The sequence below is a fragment of the Anomaloglossus baeobatrachus genome, chromosome 4 (genome assembly GCF_048569485.1).
Source record: "Anomaloglossus baeobatrachus isolate aAnoBae1 chromosome 4, aAnoBae1.hap1, whole genome shotgun sequence".
NCBI classification, from domain to species: Eukaryota; Metazoa; Chordata; class Amphibia; order Anura; family Aromobatidae; genus Anomaloglossus; species Anomaloglossus baeobatrachus.
Genome location: NC_134356.1, coordinates 573,912,889 through 573,927,778, shown reverse-complemented (window position 1 = coordinate 573,927,778; position 14,890 = coordinate 573,912,889). Strand labels below are relative to the sequence as shown.

Below are 14,890 nucleotides of genomic sequence, written 5' to 3'. Positions count from 1 at the left end.
AAGACCCCAAAATCTGCATGTAACATGTGCGGATATTGGAGAGATTTTCATACTGACTTGCTTTGGAAAATTTGCTCCTTTTCTGCAACAAAACTTAACAGTATATACACCGTGTGCAGAATTATGAGGCAAGTTGTATTTTAGAGGATTTTTTTAATTATTGATAAACAACTATGTTCTCAATCAACCCAAAAGATTCATAAATATCAAAGCTTAATATTTTTGGAAGTTGGAGTGGGGTATTTTTAGATTTGGCTATCTTAGGAGGATATCGGTTTGTGCAGGTAACTATTACTGTGCAGAATTATTAGGCAACTTAATAAAAACCAAATATATTCCCATCTCACTTGTTTATTTTCACGATGTAAACCGATATAACTGCACAAAATTTAGAAATAAACATTTCTGACATGCAAAAACAAAACCCCAAAAAATTAGTGACCAATATAGCCACCTTTCTGTATGATGACACTCAACAGCCTACCATCCATAGATTGTCAATTGCTCGATCTATTTACGCACCCCTCCTCATTACAGAGATGCACATCACCTGGTTTACTTAATTGGTAGTTGGCTCTCAAGCCTATACAGCTTGGAGTAGGACAACATGTATAAAAATCATCATGTGATCAAAATACTCATTTGCCTAATAATTCTGCACACAGTGTATTAAAGCAGGTTTTGCTTGTTTTTTTTCTGCTGCAAAAATTCTGCAGTCAATTCTCTTGTGAGAACATATCCTTAAAGATTTGCTGGCAACATCTACATGCCAGGTGTCCAAAAAAAACCTTCAGGGATCCTGTGGAGTCCAGGTCTTAATGGGTCAGAGCTATTTTGGCAGCATGAGGCAGATGTGACCCAATAAATGAATTAATGTCATGGCAGATCGGTATAATTTGTGATAATGGTCATGTAGATTTTGCCAAGGCAAAGGCAAACGGTCTTCCAAAGTAAGCTCTTGCTTATAGACAGAGTAATGAGTGAGATATCCACCGCTATGACATTCCTATGCCTTGATGGTACATATGAAAAGAACTGGTCTTTATTAGGGATGAGCGAACTGTTCAATGCTCGATACGTGTAATGAGTATTTTGATGCTTGGGTGCTCGGTACTCATTTACCAAGTATAATGGAAGTCAATTGGGAACTTGGTTCCCCTTTGACTTCCATTATACTCAGTACGCGAGTCTCACCCATCCAAGAATCCAACTGTTGGTTACGAGTACCGAGCATGCTAGTGCTCGCTCATCACTAGTACCGAGCATGCTAGTGCTCGCTCATCACTAGTACCGAGCATGCTAGTGCTCGCTCATCACTAGTACCGAGCATGCTAGTGCTCGCTCATCACTAGTACAGAGCATGCTAGTGCTCGCTCATCACTAGTACCGAGCATGCTAGTGCTCGCTCATCACTAGTACCGAGCATGCTAGTGCTCGCTCATCACTAGTACAGAGCATGCTAGTGCTCGCTCATCACTAGTACAGAGCATGGTAGTGCTTGCTCATCACTAGCCCCGAGCATTGTAGTGCTCGCTCATCACTAGTACCGAGCATGCTAGTGCTCGCTCATCACTAGTACAGAGCATGCTAGTGCTCGCTCATCACTAGTACCGAGCATGGTTGTGCTCGCTCATCACTAGCCCCGAGCATTGTAGTGCTAGCTCATCACTAGCCCCGAGCATGGTAGTGCTCGCTCATCACTAGCCCCGAGCATGGTAGTGCTCACTCATCACTACTACAGATCATGTTGGTGCCCGCTCATCACTAATCTTTATAAGTTACTTTGTCCATGTGCTCCAGTTTTTTTTTGTTGCACAGGATACAAGTAGATGCAATGCTCTTTAAACAGTTGATCTTTTGTAGGGTGAGATTCTGGGGATAGAACTGCTTCAGTCATGAGGAGGATGAAATAAGCCAGTGTTTATGAGACTGCGGAGGAAGTCAGGAAGGCCCATCAGCTCATATGGGACTCTGTCCTTTGTTTCTTTTTTTTCTTTCCATATATTTTTGCACATCCGACTAATCCGGAGCTTTGTAAGGATATAAATACACCTATTGTGTGTTGACTGCTGAGTCCTGCTCCTCAGAGAATCCATGAGGGATCATCCTGTGTCCCAGCTGTGGTGCAGAACCTCACTTCTCCTGGCCAGGGTCCCGTCACACACCCAGCACACAAGAAGAGCAAAGATTAGAATAATAAAGAGATCATGCAATTGCAAAACAAATTCACTAAATGCGGTAAAAAAAAATCCTGGAAAGAACATCCTGTAATAACAAAGGATTTTATAATGCCCTACCTTCCTGTACTGAAATGGGAAACAGAATCATTACTCTATAGGTCAGGATTGGAAAACAACAAAGTTACCCATAGTGACCAGAGGACTCATTACTGAAAATATTGTTGTAACTTGTGCTTACTTCTCCACCCAGACTTTCGGCCAACATCATAGTCTATCTTCACAACTTCTATATGACACAACTGCGTCTTTGCAATTTTGTACTGACGCCATAAATCTGTTTAATTAAACACTCAAAAGACACCTGCCACCAGTAGTGATGGGCATCGGATTATTTATAACAAATCCCAAAGTACTATTCCTGTCACGGTCGTCTCTTGGTGAGGTTAGTGACAGGCTTAGGCTAATTTCACACATCCTACTTTTCGCTGGTTTGGAGGATCCGGCGCACTCCAGTACAGTGTATACAGTACAATGGCAGCGCTGCAACTTCCGGGTCACATGCTCCAGGCACATGACAGCATATGACCAGAGCTTGTCGCGCTGCCATTGTACTGTATACACTGTACTGGAGTGCGCTGGATCCGCCAAACCGGCAAAAAGAAGTATGTGTGAAACTAGACTTAGGGTCTCTTTAGTCATCAGAGGCCTTAAACATTAAACCTATGTTTTTCTTTTGGCAGTCGCAGAGTTGATGTCAGTTTTCTTGCCAGCAGCAAGCTCATTTGCTCTGCTCAGGTGATCCCTCAGATGACCACTTCCAGCCTGGATATAAACCCTCTGCTCACAGAAGAGGATGCTGGTTATTCAGTTCAGTCTGGAGCTAGGCCTGGAGCTGTGGGGAGATGCTTTCTGCAGCTGCTTCTGTTTAGAGGTGTGTAGGTGTGTGTAGGTATGGGTGTGTGGTCATGTGGTCTGTTTTGGTTACTTTCTCCTTCCGTGTTACCTCTCCCTGTAAATCTTTTGTTGTCCCCTATTGTTGGTCATAGGTGTGATGGAGTTTTGTTTTACCCCTATCTGTCAGTCATATCAGTGGGGTCTTGACTTCTGTCCTTGCACTCCCCCTGGGTGGGGGTAACAAACCTAATGCAAGTCAATGGGGAAATGGGGCATTTTTCTTGTAGTGATGAATACTGGAATAGTACACGATATTCGGTAAGCATTATCCGAAAACGAATAGTTACTACTTGCCCATCACTAGTCACCAGTGCTATGTGATGCTGCTGTAGCGTATAAGAAAAACAGATTTTACAAATCTATGGAAAAAAAATAAAAAATATTGTACTTAAATTTAATTTATGATGCCTTGGCACAATAAAGAGTTCCCTGCAAAGAGGAATGAAGCCTTTAAATGTAATTTCAACAAACTTTACATAAATCAATAAAAAAAGGGAATATAACAAACTTTGTTGTATATCACAGTGGAGAAATATGCTTTGATTTTGTTCCCCTTATGAGCCACTTTCTTCGGTCTAATGAGCTCATCATCCTCCTGCTGCTTCAGAACATGTGCAACCTAGAGGCAGAACAGCAGCAAACCTCTGTGGCTGTATGTACAGGGTACGGACGGGAGACATCATAGAAACTCATCTCTACCCACCTACTCAGAAACAACTGAAAATTGGTGATAGAGCTTAAAGAGGAGAAAACTAAAAATTGCAGGATACAAGTCATAAAATTGACAGAAATAACATTATTCATCATGTACACACTATATGACTTATTCGGCAAAGTCAACTGAAACAGTTATATTTAAAGGGGATGTTCACTACTCAGATAACCTCTTCTGAATCACTATGTTTCCTCCAAGTAAAGTACAGCTAGTGGAGTAAGGCTATGTGCGCACTTACCGGATTTTGCCGCGGATTTTCCGCGGATTTGCTGCATGTTTCGCTGCAGAAAATGTTCATAACATCTCTGCAGTGAATCACCAGCAAATCCTATGGAGAAAAAAAATCCTGTGCGCACTGGGCGGAATTTGACAGCTGCATGTTTTGCTGCGGGAATCCCGCAGCAAAAACAAGTGCATGTCACTTCTTTTCCGCACATCGCTGCGGGATTTCCCTCCATTGACTCAATGTTAATCATGAAATCCCGCAGGGAATAACGCAGGCAGCAAATTCTGTGCGGTTCACTGCGTTTTCCTGCGTTATTCCCTGCGGTATTTTGCGGTTTACCTCCGGTAATGTACATCACTTGCTTGCGGTTTTGCAGGGAAGTGATGTCATTACAGGAAGAGGAAGCCGTGCAGAGAGTAAACACACACACATCACAGACATACACAGACATCACAGACATAGAACACATCACAGACACATAGACACACATAGAAAGAAAACGGAAATATAGGAAAAAAAGAACGTGGGCTCCGCCGCATATTTACCGTCCAGCCGAGGTAAGCACACAGCGGCGGCCCGGTATTCTCAGGCTGGGGAGGGAGAGGGGCAGGGTTAATGTCCCCCGCCTCACTCCCCCTCCCGCAGCCGAGAATATCAGCCGCAGCTGCCCCGGCACTGTCGCATGCAATATGCGGCAGCACCGGCGTGTCCTCGGCTCTTCTTGCCACCGTGTAGCAGTGGTGGCAAGGTAATACAAGGGGTTAATGGTGATGGGGGACCACCGCCATTAACCCCAGGCTTGATCATGGCAGCGTCTATGTGACAGCTGACATGATCAACCCGTAAGTAAAGTGAAAAAAACACACACACAGAAAAATCCTTTATTTTAAATAAAACAAACAAGCCTCGTTCACCATTTTATTAACCCCCCCAAACAAAGCTCCGGCGTAATCCACAGCTCCGGCTCCTGCGTCCTGCACTGCTGACATCCAGCTGCGACTGTCACAGACACAGGCTGAATGCAGCAGACAGCAGAGGTAATTACCGGTCATTTCCCACGGCCGGTAATGTGAACTCACTGCCGACCGTGGGAAATGCAGCGATCTGTCATCTATCTATCCCTCTGTCTGTCTATCTATCTATCCCTCTATCTATTCTTCTGTCTATCTACTCTCAGAATTAAATGACTTTTTTTTTTTTTCTTTTTCAATGTGCTTTATTGCATTGAATGCAATAAAGCACATCCCAACCCGCACGCGGCAAAACCACGGCAATACCGCGAATAATACCGCGGTAAAACCGCAGCAAACCGCATGCGGTTTTCGGGTGCGGTTTCCCGCGGTTTTTTACCGCGGGTGCGGTAATCTTTGAGGGCATGCGGAATTTTCTCAAGAAAATTCCATTTCCCAGTGCGCACAGAGCCTTAAAGGGTTAAAAACCGTGCTGCTGTTGTAAGAAGATCGAACCAAAATCCTGGGAAATTCATTTATTTGACGCGTTTAGGTGTGGGTACCCCTTCAGGATAAATGTGATTATCCTGAAAGAGTATCCACTCATTCTGAACCATGTGGAAGAAATCACTTTCACAGGATTTTACCTGGAGTAAAAGGGTTAATAAGATTTAAGTAAAATCACGCAAAAGTGATTTATTCGACGCGTTTCAGAGTGGATACTGATTCAGTATAACCATATTTGTCCAAAATGCCATTGAACAAACCACTTTCGCAGGACTTTACTTAGATCCTTTTAACCCTTTTACTCTATTATGTGCATTTCTACTGCCTTCTACGTATTCCAGTCGTTTCGTCTCACACAACCCCTCCAGGTGAGCAGGTCTTTGTCTGGATCACTTTCACCATCTTCACAGATAAGACCCTATTTGCGCATTTTTCTTCTATATTTTGTGTTTCCCCCTAGTAAAGTAATAACAGTTATACTCCCCTCCGGTTTCATCTACCTTCGACACTGTCTCTGCTCGGTCTTGCGTGATCCCTGCGGCCACTTCACTGGCCCCCTCTTCGGATGTAACTGACGTCCAGAGGGAGTGAGGTCTAACTACACTCAAAAAATAAGACTATGACTACAGACCTCAGGAGTGACTGTAGTTGACTTTAATAGTTGACTCCCATCCTTCAGTCGTTTTACTTAAAGAGAACCTGTCAGGTGCAATATGAACCCAGAACCACGAGCAGATCTGAGTGTAGATTGCTAATCTCTGCCTAACCGTCCCTGTATACACTAGCATAGATAAACAGATCTTTAGAAAACGGATTTCTAAAAATCCTTTATGACAAACTCATGAGCCCAGGGACTAGTCGCCAGGGTGTTAGTTCCTGCATTCATTCCGCCTTCTTAGCATGTTAGTATGCCCACAGGGGAGTGCTAACATGCTATTCAATGCCTATTGCCCAGTGTCATCATCGGCAGTGACGCGCGTACCTCTGTCCGTTGCACCGCCTCAGAATGCCAGCCTTGGGGTCAGTTCGCATGGATCAGAAGTCCCCGGCACTTCCGGTCAGGTGCGCTACAACTCTCTGAAGCCGGGACACGTACACCCAGCTTCATACTGCGCATGACCGGAAGTGTCGGACATTCAGAAAATCGGTGACAGCGGACACAGATACGCGCGTCACCGACGGTGATGCTGCATTGAATAGCATGCCCCTGTGGGCGTACTAACATGCTAAGAGGGTGGAATGAGCGCCGGGACTAATGCCCATGCGACTAGTCCCTGCGATAATTAGCTTATCATCATATAGGATCTTTAGAAATACTTTTTGTAAAGATCTCTTTATCTATGCTACTAGATACAGGAACAGTTAGGCAGGGATTATAGATATGCACCCAGAACTGCTCTTGTTTCTGGGTGCATATTGCACCTGACAGGTTCACTTTAATTACATTCGCAATAATCCAAAATGACTGGCGAGCAGCCATAGTGTTACGTCACCACCGGAGTCCGCTCCAGCGACTTCTGTTCCGATCGCCAGGCGACGCCGTGCATGGTGCTGGTGATGTGAGAGGAGTCGATGCCAGCGGCACCGGTGGGCGCAGGCTCCGATCATCCACTGGGCTGGGTTATCTTGGGATCTGCAGTACCATTGGCTGACTGTGGGTGGAGTGTGTCTTCCAGCTGAAGTTGCCAGCATTCAGCTGCAGCCAATGGGAGGACATCACACCCTTCTTAGCTCCCCTCCTGTCTGCTCACCTCTGCCAGAGATAGTTCTGATTTCCTGGTCCGCCCTATTCTGTTTTGTGATTCCTGTGTGCTGACTTCTGCGTGTTTTCTGACTACCCTTCTGTCTGCTGTTTTTGTACCTCGCTGCCCGATCCGGATTTGACCTCTGCTACGTTTTCTGATAACGTCCTTGTCTGCCGATTCTGTCCCTGTTCTGCTATTCCTGGTTTGACCCTGCCTGACGACTACTCTCATCGGACTGCAGCCTTACACAGGGCCCTGGAGATCACTACCTGTGGAATTCCAAATCCCTGTATAGGGGTTAAAGGGTTTCAGGGTTCTGGGGGTCCTGCTTGGTGAGTGGCTTCCCTCTAGTGTTTCCATTATATCCCACCTGAGTCTGTTGATCCAGGCAGGCGTTACACATAGCTTATGCTTTGCCCCATGTGATAAGTGGGTAACACTGCTCACCCATGATCATCTTTTCCTAACAATGAAAGTGCCTTGGGTTGAGGCTCCCACATTGAATTTGCCTGGTGTCCAGCAACTGCCTCATGAACATCATAGAGATTTCAGCTGTTTTATTAGAAATATATTGTAAATTGATTGGTCATCGTTAATGGTTGTGCAGAAACTACATGGTGATTAACAGTAAACCGTATGTTGAACTCTCTAAAATATTAATTTAATATCACAAATAACTAGTCTAGCTCTACATAAACAGGCAGAGCAGATTCACGAGCAGTGTAATCAAGCAATGCTGTTCAGTCATCCATTGAATGCAAACACGATTTCGGGAGAAGTATGGTAACCAGTGATGTATGTATTTATGATAGATAATAATCCATTGACAATTAAAATGTTTATATTTAATTGGCATACAAAATGTGTACTGAGCATAGCGTAAGTCACTTATTGGGTAATGGCATCTTTGGGATCCATACAGAGAATCTGAGTCTCTTCCCCAGGCTCGTCTACTTTATAAAGGATACGGACAATGATTACTTTTAACTATAGCACCAATTTCCATTAGAGTTCACATAACTTTAAACCAAACTGGACCAGTACATTTGTATATTGGCCATTTAAGTGCCGATAACTCCCAGGTACTGGTATTCCCAACCACAAGACTGTAAGATACATGGTTAGTGCTATTACTTTGCTACATATCTGAGTCCCTTATATTGCTAGACTACAGTCTTCATCACTAGAAGTCCCAGAAATTTCGAGCTCCCCCCTGAAGTCCCGAAAGAGGGTCAAATGATAAATACAATAAACTGAATAGAACTAACTAGAAACTAAATGGCTAAACTCAATGGAAAACAACAACCTCCTGTGGTGCGACAGTAATGGTCTTAATTACAGAACAAAAGATGGTGATTATAGGATGTTAGCTAAAATCCTTCAGGTCATTCGATCCGTCTCTGGGTTCCAAAGGTAGAAATGTTAAATGACCCCTCTCTGGGACTTCTAGTGTTAAGCCGTAGGCTCTGCTTAATGCCCCGACTCTTCAGTGCCACACAGGCTATTAAGACCATTTTCTGTGGATTTATCCATGAGGTATCGCTTATGCAGTGCTAAGGCCGCAATTTCCAGTACAACAAAGGCTGTTTCCAGTCCAGTCGGAAAGCAAGATGTGCACCTATAGCCAACGATTGTTCAGAAGAAGTGGTTCAGAGATGTTTTGTATTGGTATATGTGTTTTACGTTGGAATTGTCACTTAAGATCTGTACTTTCACAAGTCTTTGTCATCCTTTTTACCCTTCGGGTCAGTCGGCTTCAGCAGTGATGGGCTCATGTGGTAGAAATCCACATCATGAACAGTGCACAATGCTACAAAAGTAAATAGTATAGGCCAGAAAGTAGAGATAAACTTCCTCTTGTCTTTAGGATGCAACAATAATCTAGATTATACCATAGTGTGTTACTAATCCTTGAGGAACCTTCAGCACCAGGAAGCAAAATTTTATAAGGAGCATTCGATTCCTCCACTGGCCAGCCAGTGAATTATCAAGAGTTTCATAAGAGTTCACTTTGCAGACAGTTAGCACCAAAAATCCAAAGATAAGTGGTTTTTTTAAAGGACACTGGAAGCAAAAATTCAAACAATTCCTAGATGTAATGAAGCTCTCTTTTATCCCTTTAAGAGAGCAGAAAAAAAATCTGCCGGGACGGATCTGTGGACCTTCTTCAGGTGTCGGGAGATAACCAAGTTGTGTTCAAACGTTAGGTCCCTGAGATTAGAGACATGGCTATCGTCCTCACCTTCGAGACACCCGTTGATTACTGAGTTCACGCGAGCTTTGAGTATGAGATTGGCAAGTTTGGCAGCATTGAGCCTGGACTGTAGGTAAGGAACAACGACCTAGGATTCTCAATGTCCGGCAGAAGCTGAATGTCAGTCGGTCACGAGTGCACTGAAGACCTGTAAGAGGAAGAACGTATTCAGTGAATGAAGACAGAGGTTTTCAATCATATATCTAGTATAAAGCATAATTAGAAAGGTAAGCGTGTATCCTCTGTTAGACAGTGTATCTGCCGCCTACTATTTGATTACATATAAAGCTCAAGAGACAAGAAAACCCAAAGTATTCATGTGTTACTCATTGGCAGCGCTCCATAGACCATAGACATTGCCAGCCTCCAGCCTTTAACTGATTTACAAGGAGAAGGTTTTGCTTTACAGCATTACCATAAAAGATCAGTCCCCAGCAATGAGAATCCATGGGACTCCATGCAAATCTTAAGGTGGCTTTACACACTGCAACATCGCAAACGACATCGCTGTAACGTCACCGGTTTTGTGACGTTACAGCGACCTCCCCAGCGACATTGCAGTGTGTGAAACCTATCAGCGACCTGACCCCTGCTGTGAAGTTGTGATCGCTACAAATCGTTCAGGACCATTCCTAGGTCCTTTGTTTCCCGCTGTGCAGCATGCATCGCTAGAAAGTTTCAGTGTGTAAAGGGGACTTTACAGCGACTTCCCTTTCAAATAGCAGCTTTACAACGTCCCCAACAACCAGCTAGGTCGCTCTGCAGGTCCGGATCGCTGTTGCGTCGTTGGCCAGGTCTGCCTGTTTGACAGCTCACCAGCGACTCAACAGAGACTTGGGGAGGTCGCTATAACGTCACAAAACCGGTGAAGTTACAGCGATGTTCTTTGCGATGTTGCAGTGTGTAAACCCAGCTTTAGATTGGACCACTGGCCAACCGTGAACATTAGTCAGCAAGTTCAGAACACAAGGAGCCTATTATTATTTTGGTCACTCCTGGGTCATGTGTCTTTCCTAGTGGACAGGGAAAATATGTAAAATATCACAAAAAATAATTAAATAGAGTTACATCACCAAAGTCATGCACATAGTAATGTCACAACAAAAATATAATTCACACAGCAGTAGTGTCCAAGTATAGAGATGATGCGTACAATTAGTGATGCCACAATACTAAGATTGATATTCTAATACAGGAATAATGCTCACAGTAATATCCCCATAGAAAAAATATGCTCACAGTCATGTCCAAGCATAGAGATGATACATACAGTGATGCCACAATACTAAGAAAATGAACTGAATGTAGCTATAATACAGGAATCGTGCTCATGGTAATATCGCCATTAAAAAACATGCTCAGTCATGTCCAAGCATAGAGATGATACGTACTGTGAGTAATGCAAAGGTACCAGGAGAACATACTGAATGTAGCTACAGTACAGGAATCATGCTCACAGTAATATCACAATAAAATAATGCCTACAGTCATATCCAAGCATAAAGCTGATGCATATAGTGATGCCAAAGTACTAAGATAATCTACTAAATGTAGTTACAGTGCAAGAATCATGCTCACAGTAATGCCACAATAAAAGAATAATGGCAAAAGTCATGTCCAAGCATAGAGATGATACATACTGTGAGTAATGCTGTGTTACCAAGAGAATGTACTGAATGTAGCTACAGCGCAGGAATCCTGCTCACACTAATGCCACAATAAAAGAATAATGCCAATAGTAATGTCCAAGTAGAGATGATACAGTGAGTGATGCCATAGTACTAGGAGAATATACTGATTGTAGTTACAGCACAGGAATCATGCTCACAGCAATGTCACAGCATAAAGATAATTACATGGTGATGTAGCAGTAAAATAAAATCCATTCACTTTTCCCTGTCTCTCCTACATCATCAATAAGGTCCAAATCTACACCTCACATCAGAATATAGACCATCCCCTTCATTATTGGCAATATCTTCTCATGTATTCTGCTCAGTTTTTGTTTTTTTGTGATGTTTTCTTCACCTTAGATGTCTTTGGGCAAATACCCATTAGTGATAATGTGAGAAATACATTTCTGTGTTCAGAAGAATAGAATTTTAAGAACATTTCATACACCTGTTTGGCACTTTCTAAAGTAGAAAACTAGAAAAAACACCATGATTGGGGTGGCTGCAATTTTTTGATATCATAATTCCCAAATGGCAACGAGCAAAAAAGTCTTGAGGACCCTCCGGTAAAACGAGTTTGTCAGTTTGTCGTGAGATCATCGCCTTTTCTCTGATTCGTGTGTGTGGATTGGTAATGTAATTACTTTGAGTCAGTCTCATATCCATTTACTTTAATCATAGGGTGGTGGTACTATCTTGCATTTTGATAGACTACAAAACTTTCCCTGGTTGATTACTATTTGTTGGTTGTAAATTTGTTTGGTAATTTTTCTGTTTTACAGATCTCACAGCCATCATTATGGATTATAGGTCCAGAGATGCTACCTGGACCTCAAAAATTGATGGGGTTTTTAATAGAGACAGTGCTATTGGTTTTAATATTGACCAGAAGGACAAGATGCAATTGCAAAAGGTGATTAAAAATAAACTGCACAAACGCACCAGAGTATGGTGGAATGGAGCGTTTTTGAAAAACTACAAGCAGAAACAATTAGTGCCTAGGGGTCTAAGGATACAAATCTTTCCTTCCTTTCATGTGGAGGATGAGGACTTCATTACACAATGGGAAGAAGTCTGCACTACTAGTTCCCTGAAATTTATTGACCTACTTATAGATTTAGGTGGTAAGACCATCACAAACCTTGAAAAAGAAATAGACGAAGATTTTAAAAAACGTAAGGATATTTCTGAGAGTAGTGATATGGATGCCTTTAATTCCCAAATGGAGAAACAGTTTGACGAGTGGGAAAAAGTCATACAAGAAAATCAGTCTAAAAAATTATCCAGAGATATCAATGACTTTCAATCTAACCAAGCATATAGATGGAGGAGGAAGAATTTACAGAAAACTGGTCAGAGCAGTCGAACATCTTCTATAACATCTGCCTCTTCTTCCGAAAACATCTCTGATATATCCCCAAACACAGGCACTACTACTCGTAGCCTGAAGCGGAAGTTTGAAGTAAAACAGATCAATAAGAATAAACATGGAAGAAAGGATCAGACTGATGAAACTTTAAAGGTAGTTAATTTATCTACTGTACAATTGTCGTCTATTGACGTTTCAGTTCTTTCTAAGGGTCTTACTTTTGCACCTGCTGCGCGTTTTGATACTTTCACAGCCGTAAAGGATCTTCAGTTATTTGGTAGAAGGCTTGTGTTCAAAAAATGGTTTCACAATGAAGAAGAAAAGAAGATGTTTCCTTCGGATTCTGAACAGGAAGCACTTAGGATCCTTGAGGATTTGGCACAAGAACACGCAGTGGGTGTGACAGGTAAGATACCTGAGACCATTAGAGTAAAATGTCAAAAATTTCCTCCCCTAACATCATGTCCTGCTGTGGATCTTTTCGTTAAATTGGTATCAGATGAGTTTGATAAAATACCCAAAAATATCTATAAGGACAACTTGACATTGGAGGAGAGGCAAAGTTTAAAACGTCTGAAACAAATTCCTGATATCCTGTTTAAACCAGCAGATAAGGGAGGGAATATTGTTCTTTGGCCTCAGAAAATGTATGAGACTGAGGCATATAGGCAATTGAGGAATACCCAATGCTACAAGAAATTAACTTTTAATCCCTTAAATTCCTACAGAAACATCTTGGTGGGAATATTGGAGAAGGCAGTCTCTCTTGGACAAATTAGCAAAGAACTCTCGCAGGCATTGAATGTTACTGATCCGGTGATACCTACTATGTATTTTCTGCCAAAGATCCACAAGAACCAAGTGAACCCTCCAGGTAGGCCGATAGTTTCAGGTGTAGGTGGTCTTTTAGAGAACGCATCCACCTGAAAACATTGGTTGAGAACCTCCCATCATATTTGAGGGATACCTCAGATCTCTTGTGTAAGCTTGATGAGATATACATTGAGGAAGACATGCTTCTAGTGACGTGCGATGTCGAGGCTTTATACACCTCTATTCGCCACCAAGATGGCCTTAAAGCTACGTCCTTTTTTCTGGGAATGAGCAATATGGAGGTCGGTTTTGCGAATTTTGTTGTGGATCTTTTAGACTTTACGTTGACACATAATTTTTTCACCTTCAAAGAATGTTTTTACCTACAGCTCCAGGGAACAGCGATGGGGGCGGCTTGTGCCCCCTCGTATGCTAATCTTTTCCTGGGGCTGTGGGAGAGGGATTTATTCCTCTCTGAGGGTGGTTTGTCAATGGACCGGGTCATATTCTGGACCCGGTACATTGACGATATTTTCTTTATTTGGAAGGGCAATGTGTCAGACCTGAAGGCATTCTTTGAAGAACTAAATCGGAACAAATATAATCTACATCTGACATTCAATTTTGATGCCAAAGAAATAGACTTCCTTGATGTACTGATCAAGCGTGATGATGATAATCGACTCCAAACTAATATCCACAGGAAGAAGACGGCGGTAAACTCTTTACTTCACGCTACTTCATCCCATCCGAGTCAGATGTTTAGAAATATTCCTATGGGCCAATTCCTTCGTTTAAGGCGAGTATGCTCTACTAACTCTGATTTTCTTAATCAAGCAGATGTGATGAAGAAGAGATTTTTCGAACGAGGTTATAGTAAGAGGAATGTGAATGCAGCATATTCCAGAGCTAGCAGTACCGATAGGCAATCAATACTATATAAAAAGCCTGCAAAATGTGAAAAAGATCAAGTCCGCTTCATAACGACATTCCACTCACAGTGGAATTTAATGAAAAAGAGCATGGAGAAATATTGGCCGATTCTCCTGTCTGACCCCACACTGAGACAGTACTTATCGCCATATGTGAGTGCTACGGCAAGGCGTAGTAAAACTTTGAGAGATACACTAGTATCCAGTCATTACCAACCATCAAAGAAAACTTTGTTTAATTCTGAGTCCCGTTCAACTTGGGGCTGTGCGCCTTGTGGACGATGTGTGGCGTGCCCGAATATTGAGCGCGCCACGCATTTTCTGGATTCTAGTGGTACTGTAACGTACACTATTACACATCATATTACGTGTACAACTGTTGCGGTAGTGTATTATGCAACTTGCCCGTGTGCAAAAATCTATGTGGGCCTTACCACTCGTGCCCTAAAAGTGCGCATTAGAGAGCATGTTAGGGATATTATTGCAGCCGCGAAGGAAGATGATGTTGAGTCACTGAAAACGATTCCCAAACATTTTAGAAAGTACCATCAGTGTGACTCAACGTTATTGCG

The 14,890-nt window shown here is 42.6% G+C and overlaps 1 protein-coding gene across 2 annotated transcripts in view; it reads right to left on the bottom strand.

The window, feature by feature from the left end:
* Positions 1 to 7,943: 7,943 nt before the first annotated feature.
* Positions 7,944 to 14,890, bottom strand: part of ADAMTS7 (ADAM metallopeptidase with thrombospondin type 1 motif 7) — a 180,598-nt gene continuing 173,651 nt past the window's right edge. The window contains exon 24 of one of the 2 annotated variants that reach the window (XM_075346093.1): positions 7,944 to 9,679. In XM_075346093.1, coding sequence (XP_075202208.1) covers positions 9,516 to 9,679 — 164 coding nt within the window. In that variant the 3' untranslated portion in view covers positions 7,944 to 9,515. The remainder of the gene's footprint in view (positions 9,680 to 14,890) is intronic. The other variant, XM_075346094.1, reaches the window with a different exon arrangement.